Genomic DNA, 21,330 nt, shown 5'->3' on the forward strand with positions numbered 1-21,330 from the left:
ATCCGGTTCAATTATTGAAATCATGAAGGTTCAGGCTTACTTACTCATATCATGTAATCATGATTACTTCAGGGCCTTTGGGAGCAACTGCACGTGGGACAGTTGGGACCGGAAGTACACTGGCTGTAGTCATTACAGTGAACAGTGTGATGAGAGGGCACGTGAGCCCTTGTTGCTGTACTTCGTCTCATTGGAGCAGAGGCTGCAGTTAGCATACCCTGCCTTATCAATGCATTTAAAACACTGAGAGCGGGAAGCTGTACTGCTCTCTCTTCACGTCTGTTTAGACCTCCACCTTTATCCAGGCCCAGCTCCACTCACATCTCAGCCCTGCGTCAAGCTGCGCTACACACACAACATCCTCTTTATCTCATCAGTATCTGGGCCTCATGTTTCAAGTTATTATCACCACGAAATCGCCTCATTCTACTTTGAGTTAAACAAAAAAAACTGCACCCAGAACCGCCGGTGTTCCGGTTTAACGTTAATGAGTGACCACGTGGACTGAACCGGAACACGGAGGGAGATTCATGTTTCATCACGTTATCCTCTTAAATCTTGATAATGATGAGCGTTAGCCGTTGACAAAGTTCCGCATGCAGTGGACGTTAACTTAACCCAACAAGTCTGAACGGTAACGGAACTTAAACGTTAACGGAGGGAAATGAAGACGGTGTAGACATCTTAACGCTGATTGGCCAAGACTCGACACGTCGCATCAAATATGTTTTATTTCGAAGATCACGACATCACATTTTCTCCCTGTCTCAATCCAATCTGAGAAACGCTGGCTGACCAGTTGACCCCCCCCCCCCCAAAAAAAATAAAAACTATACGGATCTACACTCACGTGGATGATATATTTTAATTCAAAACGGCTTATTTCGCCGAAAAGCGACACGTTTGCAGGTATTAAATCAGGAGAAGAAGAAAACGACGAACTGCAACAGAGTCTCACTCCAAACTACATTCAAAGTTATCAGCCGGAGCATGAACAGTGTTAAATAAAGTGAACCTACGTGCTCTTTGTATCCGGATTTCCGGGTTGAGAACAGCGTCCAGAAGTTCCCGTTGTCGCTTATTCGCCTCTTTTGAACGAGAGAGTTCCTCCTCGTACTCTGCTATCGTTCTTTCAAACAGACCAAATATCTCTTCATCAGCCGCAGTTAATCGCTGGTTGATTAAAGATCTCAACATTTCTACGTGACATTTTCTACTCGACATTTTCACGAAACCTACATGCTAAGCTAACTTCAATAGCTTTAACGTTATAGGCTACCAGGAGATTAGTCTTCTTCTTCTTCTTCTCCTTCTCCTTCTTTTTCTCCTTCTTCTTCTTTCACTTTAATTGCGGACTACAAACCAATGTTTAAGGCGCCACCTTCTGGACCGGAGTGTGTAACATCATGACTTTATGACAGTTATCATTTAAACACAACAATCATGTTATTTATAACTTCAGATAGAAATAAACTAGATTCTGCCGCAAGCTGCGCGTTTCATGATATATAGTTATAAATACATCATTATAAATATATATATATATATGTATAATATATATGTATGTGTGTGTGTGTGTTGTATATTAAAGTGAATATTATTATACGATATATATTATTATATGATATATATTATTATATGATATATATATATATATTATTATATGATACTGAGACTATAATAAGATGTCCTGATGTGTTATTTACTGCATCTAGCAAACTATACCTTTGAGTGTTACAATAGCGACTATTATTTCATTCAATGTGTCCATCCAGGCAAATTGGTGGATCCAAATGTTATTAAGAAAAAACATATGATGTAATTTCTTTGGAATCATCCAAAATAATGTTCAGTGTATGGGTATTTTTCCAGGCCACTTTAGGCCACTGACTGGTCGATACGTGCGATGCATTGAGTGGGCAACGCGCCGTGTATTGAGGGGGCCGGTCTGACAGTAAACTCCCGGGCCACTTTTTCCCCCCAGTCCGCCCCTGCCCGCAGGACAGTTAATTGTCCTGCACAATACCTACAGAACTCCATTTCAATTGAAACATATTCCTGAGTGACTTTTTTGCAGGCAATACTAATGTGAGTTGCCACCGTAAGACAAAATAAATAGACTGAGTTGTAAATGTTTTTGCTGTCCGCTACTTGTGAGAGGAAAGGTAATTGTATGCTACAGTAGAGTTAACAACTGACAATTAAATGTTTGTTGCACATTGGAAAAATCACATTTCATATCAGCAGCCTACATATATAATTCAATTAATTTAAAACTATATTAAGGATGTACAATTTCCACACATAGCTAATGTCATGTAATACCTTCTGTGGTCAAGTTTATTTTGTATCTTGTGTATAAATACCAAAGAAATTTAACTACATTTGCTCATTAACTAACATCCTGGTGTGGATGTTGAATCTGGCCAGTTGGTGGCGATAACGCACCGTTTTGTTAGTTTTTGACAACCGCCAAAAAACACATTATATGACGTCGTAATTCCGCGACGATTACAACCTAAACAGAAAACATTGCATTGGTGTTGGCTAAGCCGACAGTGGAACCCTCGAAATCCACACCTCTGAGTGAGGAAGAGGAACAATTTAACACACCATCTTGGCATTGTCTTTTTAGTGGCGAGTTGGAAACAGCTGCGTCTTACGTGATGAACTGTGCGTTGTCGTGTTTGGTCCTCGGCAGCAGGCTCCGCTGACGCCACTCGAGGAAGCGACTGAGGGTGAGCTCAGGGTTAGTGCTGACCTCCACCTGATCTTTGTACGACCAGATATCCAGACCGACCAGCATCACGCGAACACCCACGGGGCGATACAGCTGAAACAGAGCAGCATGCAAGCACTGATGTGTGATACATCAGTACCTGTCTCTCACCCCCCTTTTTCTGGAAGAGTACAGCATTGAGTAGGCTCAATGCTGTACTGCCCACTGCCGCCTTTCCTGACGAGGTCTGTGTGCGATTATTTGTGGAATCACGGCTGTGTGTGGTCGATTGAGTGCTGGGTAATGTCTCAGGGAGACACAGGTCGGAATTCAGAGAATGCACAAGAATCCGCCATTTCCTTAGGGACCGTGTTCGCACAAGGCGTACACTGTAAACAAAAAGGTCAATAGACCTTTCCTGACGAGGTCTGTGTGCGATTATTTGTGGAATCACGGCAGTGTATGGTCGGTTGAGTGTTGAGTAATGCCTCAGGGAGGTATCCATTTCCTTAGGGGACCGTGCTCGTGAAAACGCTATAAGAGCAGATCTATATGTGATTTGTGCGTATTTCAGCGACGGCAGTGTATGGTGTCAATCTGGTATGGATGTGAGTGACTGTGTGAAGCGTACAGGTGTTAGAGAGTACATGTGTAGTTGTAAAGTTGTAGTGTTTTTCACCAGGTTGGTGTGCTTCTCAGAGATTGACGGTCAGTGGAGCAGAGCACACGCATAAGACACAAACTTTGCACTCAAACACAGAACCACAAAACACTAGGATAGAAGAGGAAAGCTGAGGGTTAATATATGTGTGAGTTTTACTGGTAGAGTTACAAAGAATACAGATTTATTGGAAATTGTGTTCCATAGGGACCGTGAACAGAGTTAGGAGCGAAGACACAGCAGGCAAAGGCACAGAGGCAAGGGAGTGAACATCTTAGATAAGAAAGACAGCTGCAGCCAAAACAGGGAGAGATAACAACTAGGACAGAGGGCACAAGAACATTTCACAGGAGCTTTGGCTCCCTCTGTTGGACATTCGGGAGTACAGCACCTAAAACATTTTGAATTGAAAAAAGGATTGGAATTGGGAAAAAAAAAAAAAACATTTTGAAAAGAAAAAGAGGATTGGAACTGGAAAAGAGGATTGGAATTGAAAAAGATTGATTGAGAAAAAAAAAAAACTTGAACTGAAAAAGAAAAGAACAACACAAGAAGACATGGCTGGAGCTGTGGCTCCATCTGGTGGCTACTCAGGAGCACTGCGTGCAAAACTGAAAGAAGCTGTAACAGACACAAGAGGCAAGACTGCATGGAAGAGAGACAAGATTCATTGGGATAACTGCATGAAATGATGGACAAAGGAGGGATGGTGGAGGGCGGCTAGTCCACTGCCTCCATCAGCCAACAACCTCCGATTCTTTGCCAAAGATTCGACAAAACGAGTGGCCTACGCACAGACAGCAGAGAATAATCAAACCAAACGACGTGTGTTCATTAACCCCCTGAAGCAAGCCCGCAAAGACAGAGAAGAGGAACATCGAGTGGCGATGATAGCATTAGAATTGGCCATGACAGATCGGATACAGGTGGACATGCTGACCGAAAAAGAACAAACCAGGCCCCATCAGTTACTCGACATCACCCCCTTCGACATCACCCCCTTCGACATCACCCCTACCACTCAAGCCCCGGTAGGTCTGGAAAAGACTGCACAGGAACCGGGCCAGGCATCTCTGGCCTCGGCCCCTCCCCCGCCCTCAACTGGCCTGTCTCCAGCACTTCCTCCGGTTCCTCCCCCCCCAGTATCACCTTCGGCCCCATGGCCCGCCCCTCAAAGGAGAAACAGAAGAGATTGATGCCGGTGAATATCCCCTGAGAGCAGCCCCCACTCTCGCGGACCCACTGCGTGATCAATTTGTGCCTTTTGGGTTTGCAGACATGACCAGCATGGTACACCAGCTCCCATCCCTCCACGCGGGAGCCAATCCATGGATTGAGCTCATGGAATCTTTGACTGCTGGCCGCCAGCTGGCAGTGGGCGACCTGAGAGCACTTCTCTCCCGCTGTCTGGACCCAACCCAGTGTACTACCCTACTATACATGGCAGGCGCCGGTGTGGCACCAGATGCCGACCCCTTTGATCGATATCGTACAGCGTTGTGGCAGGAGCTCAGAACTAAGTTCCCCACTCCAGTGAACCAAGGCGCAGTGGCAGCATTCATCTGGGCCCCGGCAGAGCCCCCGCCCCTGTACTTGGCCAGAGCAGAACGGGTGTGGCGCAAGGCCTTCAGAGAACCACATGATGCAAGCATTACCACAGTGGCACTATGGCGCACAATGGTAAAACGAGGCCTACCTGATGGACCTCGCCAGAGCATGGACGCAGTGGTTGGCCTAGAAGAAATGACACAAGACATGTGGAACGCCCAGCTCCGACATTACCTCTCCAAGCACATTCAAACTGAGGCGGGTAGTGACACAGAAATTAAGGCCCTGCAGAAGGCCCTACTCAAGAAACAACTCAAAGAACAAGACGCGGCTAAGGCAACCAAGAAATCTAAGGCTAAACAGCAACAACAGCTGGTAGTCCAACCTGCACCGGCTCCACCTCCAACGGCACCTACTCCCTCTGTCCCACTGGAGGTCTTGATAGCTATGATGTCAGCAGGCGGTGAACAGTCACGCCCATGGGTCCCTCAGGGCCAATGGGGTGGAAGAAGAGGAGCCAGAAGAAGAGGAGAGCCTGGAGGCAGAGGAGCATCCTATTTCTGCTACAACTGTGGGAAACCGGGACACTTCGCAAGACACTGCAGGTCAGCACGGCAGAAGTTTTCTGGCTACGCTGTCTTCAAACTGGCCCCCAGACCCCTGCCATCCAATATTGGTTCAACATTCTCAAACCAAAAATCACTCAGCTTTTCCCATACAGAACTCCCCTGGACCACGTCCACTGCACTCATGTCCCCAGACTACCCCCTACCGTTCCACCTTGATGTTTCCGAAAGAGACAGCCTACTCAATGCTGTACTCTTCCAGAAAAAGGGGGGTGAGAGACAGGTACTGATGTATCACACATCAAAACTTGACACTGTGGAAAATCTCATATTGTCATGGGCCATCCACTGGAAGCCAACATCCGCCCTGAGCTCACAATCGAGCACATCAAAGAACATCAAAAGAAAGCAGGACCTTAGGAATGGTCCGAATGGACACGAAAAGGAGCCTCAAAAGACAAAGAAGGTCTGTGGAGAGCCCACGACGGCAGAGTGGTTGCCTCAGCAGAACTGTGTGCAGCACTCCTACCAGGGGCCCACGGACCTACACACGAGGGAAAGAAACGGACATTGGACAATTTAAAACAACTATGGTGGCATCCGCACATGGAAGCGATATCTTTCCTCTTCTGCGATGAATGTCAAATTTGTGGAAATCACAACCCAAGAAAACCTTTCAAGACACCGATGGGATCCTATCCCGTGCCCTCTGCCTGTTTCCAAGACATCAGCATAGATTATACAGATATGGGACTAGAGAACAGAGTGCAGGGAAAGAGGTACATCTTGGTAATGGTAGACAGATTTTCAAGATGGGTGGAAGCAATTCCCACCAAGAGAGAAGACGCGCAGACAGTTGTAAGGTGGCTGCAGACAGAACTGATTCCCCGTTACGGAGTGCCGAGATGCATCCGCTCTGATAACGGATCACACTTTAGCAACACCATGCTCGCACAGGTAGAGCAATTTCTGGGAATCACACACCGATTCGGGTCAGTCTATCACCCGCAATCTCAGGGCCTGGTGGAACGAGCGAATCAGACCCTTAAGGCCAAAATTGCCAAAGTTTGCGCGGGCTCCAAATTAACATGGGTTGAGGCCCTGCCCCTGGCCCTTATGGCCATGAGGTCCGGAAAAGGGGGAGAAACACATCTCTCCCCACACGAGATCATGACTGGCCGGCCGATGCCAGGTCCACCCAGAGATGGAGGTCATATGCCACCTCTGGATGTACAGCAGATTGAAATGTCTGACTATATGAGTGCCCTAACTTCTCTTGCTGAAGCTCTCTCCAAACAGATCGAGAGGACTCGAGCAGTACCTGAAGCAGCGGCAGCTGGAAAGCAGATACAAGTAGGTGATTGGGTCAGGGTCAAGGTTCACAAGCGCAAGTGGACTGACCCCAGGTGGACTGGGCCGTACGAGGTGAAGGAGGTTACTTCACACTCGGTCCAGGTCAAGGGCAAATCAGGCGCCCCTTGGCACCACCTGACACATTGTGTCCCAGCACCGGTACCAACCAGAACACTAGGAGAAATTCGCACTAATTTGGAAAATGCATCAGGAACTTAGATTATGCAATCTTATGCAAACCCCGCCGACCGAGGTCGGCAGCGCTTCACCTGGGAAAGGGTGGGATGTGGGATGTGTGTGTGTGTGTGCGTGTGTGTCAGCTGTGTCGCACTCGTGTTGCACCAGCTGCACCTCCACTCTGCGCCACCAGAGGACGCAGCAGACCACTCTGCGCACATTCTTTGGGGGGTTTCTCTAAATGTGGACTGGAGAGCTTCACATGAGCAGAGTGTAGTGCGTCATGTGGTCTGACTGTCTGACTGCAGATTCTTTGCTTCAGTACCAATATATATGTCAAAATACTCAAATTACAAGTACAACATTTAAAATAACATAAATACATTTAAAATATGCAAGAGTACAGAAGTAGTATCAGCTAAATACACTTAAATTATCAAACATAAAAGTACTCAACAGCAGGATACTGATATGACATTATTCAGATGTTTAATACTGATGTATTAATGTGTAAGCAGCATTTTACTGTTGTAGCTGCTCGGGGTCGGCGCTGGTTTCACATTTTGAATAAACTGTACAGTTCAAATGGAGGGCAGGCAGAGGCTTCCTGTCTCGGGGTCGGGCCCCTCTAAGGGGTCGTTAGATAGTTAATAGGAGCGCCATGAAGAAGAAGAAGAAACAACAGAGTTTTCACTTAAAAAAAACTGATCTAATCTTTGGGGGTTCTCTTCATTCATACTGGTGACTCACAACCATCCCAGGACGTACACACAAAGCGAGATGAAACTTAAATACATCTACCCAAAGTTAAATAACTATCCGAATTGAAGAGTAGAGTGTGTTACCTGATGTGTAGCTGCATCATTGATGAGAGATGGATCTCTCAGCCTCTGAGGGATCACTATTTGGTACTTCATCACGTGAGGTAGAGTCCTCACACTGCCCGCAATTATTCCTGCAAGTATCGGGGATATTGTATGAGATAAAAAGAAAGAAAGAAAAAGAAAGGAAAAGAAAGAACAAAAGATAAGTCGTACCCCATGTGGAGAGTAAAAGCCAAACAAAAGATCCAGAACATGGCATGTTGCTCTACCGGACGGACTCTGTCATTGTGAGCTTGGCAGTCTGAAGGAAAAAGGCTCTTCAGCACTCCGCCCTCTTTGCTGTGCAATATCCTGAAAATTACCATTTGAGGTTGACAAACCACATGAGCCACAACCAGAGCCGGTAAAAAAGTTTCACGGTGTCCCCCCCCCCCCCCCCCCTTTTTTTGTTACAAAATTAGCGTGAGTTGCTGAGTCCGCCTATAGATTGAGTCACATGATTTCACGGGGATTAAAACGCTCTGATGAACCTTGTTTAGAAAACGTGCACAATTTTGCAGTTTCTTGAAAAAGAAAGTGGGCTGTCCACTCAATTACCCCTCAATCGTTGTTATGAGACTTTAGGTTTATTTGAACGTGTTTGTCTCTGAGACATTGCTTTTTGTATTTACCACCACACAGACACACATTTCTATGACAAATGGAAACTAGAGTAATACTCACGTACAGCTTTATGTAGACAGATTTTACAGGGCAGATTTCTTGTATTCAATTATGGGACTCTCCTTATTGATATAAAAAAAACACCCAGTACCCAATATCAGATGACAGAGACCCACTAAAGCCCGTTAGTGGCATTTGTTGCCACCTACTGGTAAAATGGGAGAATGTATCAGACTCGTTTAAAGGATGTACAGTCTCACATCATAAAGAAAGGCCCGCAGCCCAGCATGACAAGGGTAGAGTGATGAACCCCCGCTGGATCATCGTCCTCGGTGTGTGCACCCATCTGGGTTGTGTGCCCATCGCCAACGCCGGAGACTTCGGAGGCGACTACTGTCCGTGCCATGGCTCCCACTACGATGCTTCAGGAAGGATAAGAAAGGGACCTGCTCCTCTAAAGCTGGAGGTTCCCTTCTATGAGTTCACTGAGGAGGACGTAGTCATAGTGGGATAAACACCGGAGCTCTGTCTCAGTTCCTCCCTGTAATATGTATTTTTTAGATGGCTCCGTGTGAGAGTGACATAAAACGTGTATTTACTGTTAAAGACATATTTCCAACTCTATGATTGAGCTATTGTCTTTTCCCTCGTAAAAAAAGTGAGTTGTTTTTCTTTGATTGATCTGCATCACTTAGCTTGATGTCTTTTGATTCACTGACATTTTATTTGTTGTTTTAATCTCTATAGATTTCTTTCATTCCGCACTATTTTTAGCATTTAGTATTTTCCAAACAGCATTATGTAACACAATGTATGAGGGCCGGGTGTGATCAGGTCCAACCCCTTTGCTGCCGCACCAATCCTGATATATTGTGTTGGAGCTGTGTGATAAAGTCAAAGGTGGGGCCTGTTTCATGGTTACCTAAAGCTGAGCTGGTAAAAGTGCTCATACACATGAACAAGAGCACAATGATTAGGATAAGATGATGGTACGATCAAGAAAAGCCACCGGCAATCTAAAAAAGTATCGACAAGTTGTGAACACATTCAGGAATGTTGATCAACTGGAAGGAACTATAGATCGAGATAAGGATGTTGTTGGTTTGTGACTCCAAAGAATGTGTAGATTGCTTTATCTCAGGACCTTTTTCATCCTATTTGAGTTTGTGTCAGACAAGATGACAATTCTATACCAGCAATGGCAGCAGCAAAGAGTGCAAACTGCCAAGTAAGATAAAGAACTATTGAGTCACACTCCAGTCACTGATGGATTTAATGCTGATGAATAAAGTGTGCCATGTACAACTGTATGAACCAGTGAAATACACAAACCTTTTACTTTTTATTGATGAAATCATTTGAATACAATATACTGTGCACAGGTGCAGGTAAAACCATCGTCTTAAACTTACATTACCATCAAATCAATCAATATAATCATCAAAACTATTTCAAACTGTACAGTTGGCGCCAATTCAGTGAATAACTTTTTGTATTGAAATCAGTGGAGTTGAACCGCGGTTAATCATGTGTAACTTCAGAGGTGACTCGTGCTGAAAGCTTTTATCACAAACGGAAACTTTACTGCAACCAGAACAGCTAAAGGGGATCGTTTCCTGTGTGGGTATTCATGTGTACCTTCAGATCTCTGTTGCGCACAAATCTATTACAGCAAACTGAGCAGCTGAAAGGCTTTTCTCCTGTGTGGGTTCTCATGTGTCTCTGTAAAGCTGAACGATCGTTAAAAGATTTCTTACAGACTGAGCAGCTGAAAGGTTTTTCTCCTGTGTGGGTTCTCATGTGTGTCTGTAAAGTTGAACTCTGGTTAAAAGATTTCTCACAGACTGAGCAGCTGAAAGGCTTTTCTCCTGGGGGTTCTCATGTGGTTCTGTAAAGTTGAACGATCGTTAAAAGATTTCTCACAGACTGAGCAGCTGAAAGGGGTTTCTCCTGTGTGGGTTCTCATGTGTGTCTGTAAAGTTGAACTCTGGTTAAAAGATTTCTTACAGACTGAGCAGCTGAAAGGTTTTTCTCCTGTGTGGGTTCTCATGTGTGTCTGTAAATGTGAACGCTGGTGAAAAGATTTCTTACAGACTGAGCAGCTGAAAGGTTTTTCTCCTGTGTGGGTGCTCATGTGGTCCTGTAAACGTGACCGCCGGTTAAAAGATTTCTCACAGACTGAGCAGCTGAAAGGTTTTTCTCCTGTGTGGGTTCTCATGTGTATCTGTAAATTTGAACGCACGTTAAAAGATTTCTTACAGACTGAGCAGCTGAAAGGTTTTTCTCCTGTGTGGGTTCTCATGTGTCTGTTCAGATTTCCACTCTGGCCAAATGTTTTCTCACACTCGGAGCATCTAAAATGTTTTTCACCAGCGCTACATCTTGAATCACTGACACGAACTTCATCAGGTTTCACATAGTTTAAACCTGACTGAGGTTCTCTGGTCTTCTTCCCATCACCACCCTCATCAGTGTCAGAAGACTCTCCAGTCTTCTCATCAGTATCTGGTTCTGGATGTCTATCTGGATCCAAGTTCCTGTCTGGTTCTGGTCCTCCACAGTCTTCTCCATCAGCTTCTGTTCCCATCTGTTTAGTTTGTCTTTGATGAAGCTGTGAGGACTGAGCTTCCTCTTCTTCATCTTCACTCTTCACAGGAGTGAATGAGAACTTGACATCAGCCTCCTCCAGACCTTGAAGCTGCTCTCCTTCCTGACTGGTGCAGAGTTCCTCCTGTTCTTCTTTAATGTGTGGGGGCTCTGGGTCCTCCTGGTCCAGACTGGAGCTCCTCTCCTGCTGCTCAGAGGGAACCTCTTCTTTAACCAACAACAGCTGCTGGACGTCTGCAGGAAAACAGTAAACACACACAGAGGTGTTACAAAGACATTTTAGAATTGAGCAAAGAGTCTCCTGGACATACACTTCCAGAGTATCACTAGAACCAGATAATACAATAATGTAATCAACTTATGTGACCATGAACACATGAACCATTTTAAGCTGCCAAATCCATGTGGTGTTATCAAAGAGAACAAACTTGTACTTTAAGTTGAAATATTTCCTGTCATCTAGAAGCTGAGAGAACAAATCAGCATACCTGCAAACTCATAAGAGGTGAAGGAGGTGCCCGTATACGCACCTCTCCTCTCAGTGTTTTGTGAGCCCTGTATCTTTATACTTTATTTGAACTTGTCCAGCACAGGGACGCATTATCTTCACCCACACACAAGCCAGGGTTGGGCCACATTGTGTGTGGGAGTCCTGGAGTCTCAGGGATGGGGAAGCTGCTGTTCCTGCAGGTTGCTGCACAATATCCCACCGACTAACCCGATTCACAACACAACTAGTTATAAGTTTTAAGCTACCACCTGAGTGTCAGAGCTCCCTCTTTGTACGGGGAGCGCCTCACCCGGAGATTCAAACCTTTGCTCTATGACACACGCAACACTATTGCAAATGAGCACACACACACACACACACACACACACACACATAGTGCTGTTATGTTCAAAATGTCTCAAACAAAAGGTAAAGGAAAAAGCCCCCCTCCTTGTTCCAGAGGAGAAGAAGCATGCAGAGGAGAAGAGGCAGCTCCCCCCTGCCCTGCTCTCTTTCTTCCATCATTAAGCAGGGCCGAATCAGCTGGTTGAAGTTTAAATCAAAAGGAATTTAATATACTAACAAAAGAAAATGCAGTTACAAACTGAATTACACGATCAGCAGTAATATTTCATGAAATAGAGGCCCCATCCACACCACACGACAGACTGGTGTGTCCGCCTCATGGTCCAGATGAGGTCTGATTATCTCCGGGGATTCACAGTTTCTTTGTCCCTCCAAAGTCTCTGAAATGTCTCATATTACACATTCCTTAGCCCATCGATCAGCTCAGTGATTGGCTGAACCCGTCGGACTTCAGTCGGCCACTTCCTTCACCAATTCACCCCCCTTCTTGAAGGCTGTGCTCAGAAACTCTTCAGCAACATCCCCCTCTCTCTGACTTCATGGCAGTGTCATAAATTCTCTGGTTTCTCTCACAGTGCACAATGTTGAACACGGTGGAGATTTTGCGAAGTCGTGATGTCTCTACCAGCAAAGCCGTTGTTTAAATCAGGCATATGACTCTGAGGCTCTGAGGCGGTGAAGATTGCACCGGTTAGACAGACAAGCAGGATGTCCAAAACCCCTGTTGCACTGATGTGTACGGGTGGGCGCACACTCATTCACACACACACACACACACCCCCCCCCCCCCCGATGCTCTCCTCGGTTCATGGGGAAGTCCAAGAGCTGAGCCAGCAAATTCACACAAAGAAGGAAGACTGAGACGCCACCTAGTCTAGCGGAGTAAGAAGGGAAAATCCCAGACGAATTCACAAAGACAGAGTCAGCGGTTTCAGGAAGAACCTATGAGGCGGTCAGATCAGTAAGAGTAGCCTGGGGGGACATATAAATAAACTTAGCCTTGACAGTGGCGTCGATGAGACTGCTGAGGGGTTCATATGGACCACAAAGGGAGACCCGGCTTTCTCAAAGATTACGCTGAAGTAAGGGTTTTTGTGTCATCAATCAAGTGATGTGAAGGGTAGGAATCCGTTTGAAGTCAGACATCTGAGCCCGGACGAGTATATAGGGGCAGTTTTGAAACAGCAGAAGGACCTTGAAGCAGCTTTTGGAGAAGGAGTTGGAAGGAGTCTCTAACCCCGTGCAGGGCTCCTGCCTGCACGGGGTGAAACTTTAACTTTTTACAGAATCTCCGGACTTTGAGAGTCAGAATTTTTAAGGACAAATAGAAGATTTTTTGAAGTCTAGTCAGGAGAGAAGGCTCACTCTGTCCAGTCCTGCGCTGGGTGAATCATTAACTTTTTCCTCCGTAAGCTACACAGCAGGCCCGTCTGCTGGCTGAGTCAGTGTTTTTAAGATCCTTTGTCTGTAAACTACTCTGAAGGGGTTTTTGAATACTTAGGTGATTTTTTCTTATATTTTTCAGTTAACGATTTTCCCTCTGTATTTTGGACCAAGAGACTACACTTTGATTTAAATGCAAATAAATAAATAACGAATTAGTTTCTTCGACCAAGTCATTTTCTTCATATTTTCTTGAGAAGCCAGCCATAACGAGGTGGTCACACCTCAGATGATCCCCTTCATCCCCTGAGGTAAGTTGTGTTTGATCCAGCTCGGTACATTACTGATGGCATTCTTGAAATGCCCAAACCACACTGATACTTATTCTAATAAAAAAATTAAAAAAAAATTAATAATTATTAATTTTTCAATTTTTTATTATCGGATTAAAAAATCGTGAGGGGTCACCCCCCAGATATCACGTAACATGGCGCCCGAACAGGGAGTCGAGAGGGATTAGATCCTAGAAACACTAGAACGTGTAATATGGGAAGAACAGAGGTTCCCTCTCGGGTTAAAGTACACGAATCCTCCCGAGGATAAAAGAAAAGTGATGCAACCTTCCCTACCAATTGTTGTTCGTAATAATATCACTGTTATATTATCGCATGGCTAGTGTGGGGTAGTATTACAGTGTTGATTTTAGTTAATATTTATTGCTGCAAAATTTAAAAAGCCCCCCTCCTTGCTCCGAGCAGAGGGAGCAAAAAGGAGGGGCGGCCCCCTCCTTTTTGCTCCTAGCAGAGGGAGCAGGCAGGGGAGGGGAGGCAGCTCCCCCCCTCTTTGTTCAGCGGTTAAGGTCCAGCGAAAATCTAACGGAAGTACTCGGTCCTTCGTCATCAGCTGTGGCTGCTCTGGTCGCTGCCTCTGGTTGACGTGGGCGGGCTCTTGTGAACTCATGACAATGTCACAGGTGACAGCTATTTTGGAAGGTGTCTTGACTGCAAAGAAAGAAAAAAGCAGGGACTCGAGAGAGATTAGGCCCTAAAACACGAGAATGTGTAACATAGGGGATCAGATTTTCTCTCTCGAGTTAAAATCGTAATAATATCACTGTTATATTATTGCATGGCTGGATACCTGAGAAGCATTAGGCCCTAAAACACTAAAGGTGTAAAATAGGGGATCAGATTGTGTCTCTCTCAGGTTAAAGTCAAAAAACGCCCCCTCCTTGTTCAGAGGAGAGGGAGCGATCAGGGGAGGAGGGGCAGCCCCTTCTTCCCTTGCTTTCACGGCAGCTCAGAATGAGCTAGAATGATGGTGGCAAAGAGACTTCACTAAGGAAAAAAGCAAACCGCTCGCCCACACAAGCAGACTAAATGGCCCACGCCAGTCCGAAAATGGCTGAACCTTCCCTTATCTTTCCTTCAGGGTGGAGAGGGAATGATGCACTCACTGAGGTCCTGCTTGAACAAACCTCTCAAATAGGGACCAATATGCATGAGGGATTACGAAATGAGGGACACGACAAGGTCAATAGGTTTTTTTAAACAAAATCTAGTTCCTCTTCCTAACCTTAGAACACATCCAACACAAAGTGAGGTCACGGGTCAACAGTGAACGATGGTTGATGGCTTCAAGACAGCTACACCAGGAAAAAAGGAAAAAGGCAAGCCAGTATCCCAGCAAGCATGAGCCTCACGTTGACTTCTGTGACCTCACACTTGACATTCCACAAGCCGTCTGGATCATCAGCTGCTCAGGGGACATGATTTTGCCTAGAATGAGCCTGGACAGCCATCTATTGGCATTCAGGGGAACTCCAAAATCACCGTTTCTCTAAATATAGTTCGGGTCTTTAATCCTTTAAAAGTATATCATTTTTTTTGTTTGTTACTTTACCAGTTCCATTCTTATCAGCCGTATATTTTACACGAGCTTCTCTGATTTTTCAGTTTCTCCTGCGAGGACATTTTGTTCATTTCTTATTTTATATTTTTTACGATCTTATCCTTTATGTTAAGTAGGGATTATATACACATCGTTTGAGTGTTTTATGCAGTTGTTACGGACTGAGCATTTATTTTAGTTTTAAAAACTTTTTCAAACTTTTAAGTTGAATATTCTAGTTAAGGAAGGAGAGAGCCTTTTCAGATTTTTAGGTTTTGATTTCTACACGATTTCTACCCTGGTCATTATGTGAAAATGAATCTTGGACCAGATGACTGGCCCAGCCCAACGATCTATGATCCTGATCTGTACTTTCATATGGCACACAGAAGGGCGAGGGCAACAGCAGCTAACAATATCCTTCACGATTGTATAAAACTTAATCGGCTGCGAGATAGCACGCCTCAGTCTAGAAAGGACAGGTTGAAACAGGTAGTCATTTAAGGTTTTCTCTTTCTTTGATACTTTACTGCTATTTTTGTTGAATACTTTTATCCTCATCCCCTGGATATATTGGGTTTAACCTCTCATCCCTGAGGTCTCCAGGTTAACCACACCGAATCTCCAAGATCGGGGCAGGTCCAGTTGGACCGGCGGGGTGTACCACTGTCGGACTCGCCAGAATCACCCACTGCTATCTCTCCCTCTCTGTCTCCCAACGTCAACATGACCCTGACCTCTGTCCACTCTGTGGACGAAGAAATCGATCCCCGAAACGTGTACGGGCCCTTACGTGATGCAACGGACCTGATGGACCATCAGCCCATCGGGGGAGAACCGGCCTACGCGGACCTGGGTCCTTATCAGTATCCAAATACTGAAACTGGACTTTCCGTGGGCCCGGGGGCCTTCAATCGACTCTAACGACCAGGGTGTAGAGGAATATGTCCTCTGGGACAGAAAGCGGGCTGAGACAGGTGGCATCTCGGACGGGAGATGCTGAACTATCGACAGTGACGGGTACTGGCGTGGCTCGCATGTGACTCTGGACATTGACTTTTCTGCTCTAGGAGAGAGGAGAAAGGAAAGAACACAAAAAACAAAGAGGTTGTGGGTGTATTTTGTGTTTTCTGATATGTTCAACATTTTGTATTCTGTACTTTTATGATATCTTTGAGAGGTGGATTTTGTTTTTGGGGATGAGGAGTGTTTTACTTTTTAGCGTTGCTTATTCTTCTTTTAAACTATGTTTTCAGATAGGATTCATTTTCTTTTTCCTGTCTTTAGTTCAATGAGATCATTTCATGTGTTGTGTTTCAATATGATTCAGATTCCCATTGTTTTTCTGGAAATACCTGCTTTTGGGCATTTTTGATGATACAGAAGTTATGATGGACCTCTACTGTGAGAGTATGAGATGTTCTATTTTTCGTGTATCTGGTGCCATTCGAGAGAGGGTGTTAGGAGATGTGGCAAATTAGCCCAGATAGCATAGAAAATGGTTGATCTTCCGTTCACTGCGATAGACATTGTCAAAGGTTTTAGCCTCAATTAATCATGGTAGCCACCTTTTGTGTGATACAAGAACGGAGGTAGAGACAAGTCACGATTCGCAAGAGAGGGTGTTGAACACGGTGGAGATTTTGCGAAGTCGTGATGTCTCTACCAGCAAAGCCGTTGTTTAAATCAGGCATATGACTCTGAGGCTCTGAGGCGGTGAAGATTGCACCGGTTAGACAGACAAGCAGGATGTCCAAAACCCCTGTTGCACTGATGTGTACGGGTGGGCGCACACTCATTCACACACACACACACACACCCCCCCCCCCCCGATGCTCTCCTCGGTTCATGGGGAAGTCCAAGAGCTGAGCCAGCAAATTCACACAAAGAAGGAAGACTGAGACGCCACCTAGTCTAGCGGAGTAAGAAGGGAAAATCCCAGACGAATTCACAAAGACAGAGTCAGCGGTTTCAGGAAGAACCTATGAGGCGGTCAGATCAGTAAGAGTAGCCTGGGGGGACATATAAATAAACTTAGCCTTGACAGTGGCGTCGATGAGACTGCTGAGGGGTTCATATGGACCACAAAGGGAGACCCGGCTTTCTCAAAGATTACGCTGAAGTAAGGGTTTTTGTGTCATCAATCAAGTGATGTGAAGGGTAGGAATCCGTTTGAAGTCAGACATCTGAGCCCGGACGAGTATATAGGGGCAGTTTTGAAACAGCAGAAGGACCTTGAAGCAGCTTTTGGAGAAGGAGTTGGAAGGAGTCTCTAACCCCGTGCAGGGCTCCTGCCTGCACGGGGTGAAACTTTAACTTTTTACAGAATCTCCGGACTTTGAGAGTCAGAATTTTTAAGGACAAATAGAAGATTTTTTGAAGTCTAGTCAGGAGAGAAGGCTCACTCTGTCCAGTCCTGCGCTGGGTGAATCATTAACTTTTTCCTCCGTAAGCTACACAGCAGGCCCGTCTGCTGGCTGAGTCAGTGTTTTTAAGATCCTTTGTCTGTAAACTACTCTGAAGGGGTTTTTGAATACTTAGGTGATTTTTTCTTATATTTTTCAGTTAACGATTTTCCCTCTGTATTTTGGACCAAGAGACTACACTTTGATTTAAATGCAAATAAATAAATAACGAATTAGTTTCTTCGACCAAGTCCTTTTCTTCATATTTTCTTGAGAAGCCAGCCATAACGAGGTGGTCACACCTCAGATGATCCCCTTCATCCCCTGAGGTAAGTTGTGTTTGATCCAGCTCGGTACATTACTGATGGCATTCTTGAAATGCCCAAACCACACTGATACTTATTCTAATAATAAAAAATAAAAAAAATTAATAATTATTAATTTTTCAATTTTTTATTATCGGATTAAAAAATCGTGAGGGGTCACCCCCCAGATATCACGTAACAACAACAAATTCAGTAACTCTCCCTTTAGTTTAAACCTTCTATAAGTAAACATATTGAAACACATACTATCCATCGCTAGGAGCGCTTTAAAACTTAAATTCCTCACAATACGTATACGTTTAATGCCTGTAAATACCGCAAGCATATTTCTACAGTAGCGAGAACCATCGCCTATACAAAAGAAAGTGATTCGTATTCATTTTACCCCGTTACTGTATGGCTTAATATTAACTTCCACTGTTACTGTCAAGCCGTTAGAATTGTGGCCTATCTTCTATTTACAATTAATATGCATTCAATCCGGTTCAATTATTGAAATCATGAAGGTTCAGGCTTACTTACTCATATCATGTAATCATGATTACTTCAGGGCCTTTGGGAGCAACTGCACGTGGGACAGTTGGGACCGGAAGTACACTGGCTGTAGTCATTACAGTGAACAGTGTGATGAGAGGGCACGTGAGCCCTTGTTGCTGTACTTCGTCTCATTGGAGCAGAGGCTGCAGTTAGCATACCCTGCCTTATCAATGCATTTAAAACACTGAGAGCGGGAAGCTGTACTGCTCTCTCTTCACGTCTGTTTAGACCTCCACCTTTATCCAGGCCCAGCTCCACTCACATCTCAGCCCTGCGTCAAGCTGCGCTACACACACAACATCCTCTTTATCTCATCAGTATCTGGGCCTCATGTTTCAAGTTATTATCACCACGAAATCGCCTCATTCTACTTTGAGTTAAACAAAAAAAACTGCACCCAGAACCGCCGGTGTTCCGGTTTAACGTTAATGAGTGACCACGTGGACTGAACCGGAACACGGAGGGAGATTCATGTTTCATCACGTTATCCTCTTAAATCTTGATAATGATGAGCGTTAGCCGTTGACAAAGTTCCGCATGCAGTGGACGTTAACTTAACCCAACAAGTCTGAACGGTAACGGAACTTAAACGTTAACGGAGGGAAATGAAGACGGTGTAGACATCTTAACGCTGATTGGCCAAGACTCGACACGTCGCATCAAATATGTTTTATTGCGAAGATCACGACATCACATTTTCTCCCTGTCTCAATCCAATCTGAGAAACGCTGGCTGACCAGTTGACCCCCCCCCCCCAAAAAAAATAAAAACTATACGGATCTACACTCACGTGGATGATATATTTTAATTCAAAACGGCTTATTTCGCCGAAAAGCGACACGTTTGCAGGTATTAAATCAGGAGAAGAAGAAAACGACGAACTGCAACAGAGTCTCACTCCAAACTACATTCAAAGTTATCAGCCGGAGCATGAACAGTGTTAAATAAAGTGAACCTACGTGCTCTTTGTATCCGGATTTCCGGGTTGAGAACAGCGTCCAGAAGTTCCCGTTGTCGCTTATTCGCCTCTTTTGAACGAGAGAGTTCCTCCTCGTACTCTGCTATCGTTCTTTCAAACAGACCAAATATCTCTTCATCAGCCGCAGTTAATCGCTGGTTGATTAAAGATCTCAACATTTCTACGTGACATTTTCTACTCGACATTTTCACGAAACCTACATGCTAAGCTAACTTCAATAGCTTTAACGTTATAGGCTACCAGGAGATTAGTCTTCTTCTTCTTCTTCTCCTTCTCCTTCTTTTTCTCCTTCTTCTTCTTTCACTTTAATTGCGGACTACAAACCAATGTTTAAGGCGCCACCTTCTGGACCGGAGTGTGTAACATCATGACTTTATGACAGTTATCATTTAAACACAACAATCATGTTATTTACAACTTCAAATCGAAATAAACTGGATTCTGCCCCAAGCTGCGCGTTTCCGTCCGGATTAGTCTCCACATGCGAGCGCCAGCCGCTTGAGAGGAGAACTTTGGCGGAGAAACTGCACAATCAGACAGCAGACTAGCAGGAAATGGAAGCAGTACATGCGAAGCTTCTCCAGCTGAACACCAGACAGGTTTGGCTAGCTGGATGACGTCATGCTAATAACTTATTTAGCTTTTTAAAACAACGGGGACGGATCCAGCACGGACAGTTAGGGAGTGAGAGACATGAAGCACCTGCTAAGACATGATATATAGTTATAAATACATCATTATATATATGTGTGTGTGTGTGTTGTATATTAAAGTGAATATTATTATACGATATATATTATTATATGATATATATTATTATATGATATATATATATATATTATTATATGATACTGAGACTATAATAAGATGTCCTGATGTGTTATTTACTGCATCTAGCAAACTATACCTTTGAGTGTTACAATAGCGACTATTATTTCATTCAATGTGTCCATCCAGGCAAATTGGTGGATCCAAATGTTATTAAGAAAAAACATATGATGTAATTTCTTTGGAATCATCCAAAATAATGTTCAGTGTATGGGTATTTTTCCAGGCCACTTTAGGCCACTGACTGGTCGATACGTGCGATGCATTGAGTGGGCAACGCGCCGTGTATTGAGGGGGCCGGTCTGACAGTAAACTCCCGGGCCACTTTTTCCCCCCAGTCCGCCCCTGCCCGCAGGACAGTTAATTGTCCTGCACAATACCTACAGAACTCCATTTCAATTGAAACATATTCCTGAGTGACTTTTTTGCAGGCAATACTAATGTGAGTTGCCACCGTAAGACAAAATAAATAGACTGAGTTGTAAATGTTTTTGCTGTCCGCTACTTGTGAGAGGAAAGGTAATTGTATGCTACAGTAGAGTTAACAACTGACAATTAAATGTTTGTTGCACATTGGAAAAATCACATTTCATATCAGCAGCCTACATATATAATTCAATTAATTTAAAACTATATTAAGGATGTACAATTTCCACACATAGCTAATGTCATGTAATACCTTCTGTGGTCAAGTTTATTTTGTATCTTGTGTATAAATACCAAAGAAATGTAACTACATTTGCTCATTAACTAACATCCTGGTGTGGATGTTGAATCTGGCCAGTTGGTGGCGATAACGCACCGTTTTGTTAGTTTTTGACAACCGCCAAAAAACACATTAGATGACGTCGTTATTCCGCGACGATTACAACCTAAACAGAAAACATTGCATTGGTGTTGGCTAAGCCGACAGTGGAACCCTCGAAATCCACACCTCTGAGTGAGGAAGAGGAACAATTTAACACACCATCTTGGCATTGTCTTTTTAGTGGCGAGTTGGAAACAGTC

At 44.4% G+C, this 21,330-nt stretch overlaps 1 protein-coding gene across 1 annotated transcript; it reads right to left on the reverse strand.

Moving 5' to 3' along the window:
* Positions 1-2,659: 2,659 nt before the first annotated feature.
* On the reverse strand, positions 2,660-19,092 carry LOC306775552 (uncharacterized protein; the record flags this gene model as incomplete). Its single annotated transcript, XM_079266004.1, has 3 exons — positions 18,501-19,092; positions 10,907-11,352; positions 2,660-2,833 (listed from the first exon to the last, which is right to left on the reverse strand). The coding sequence occupies exons 1-3, from the start codon at positions 18,502-18,504 to the stop codon at positions 2,660-2,662; spliced, it is 624 nt and encodes a 207-aa protein (XP_079122130.1). The 5' UTR covers positions 18,505-19,092.
* Positions 19,093-21,330: the final 2,238 nt, after the last annotated feature.

Source organism: Melanostigma gelatinosum (genome assembly GCF_949748355.1).
Source record: "Melanostigma gelatinosum genome assembly, chromosome: 3".
Taxonomy (NCBI): domain Eukaryota; kingdom Metazoa; phylum Chordata; class Actinopteri; order Perciformes; family Zoarcidae; genus Melanostigma; species Melanostigma gelatinosum.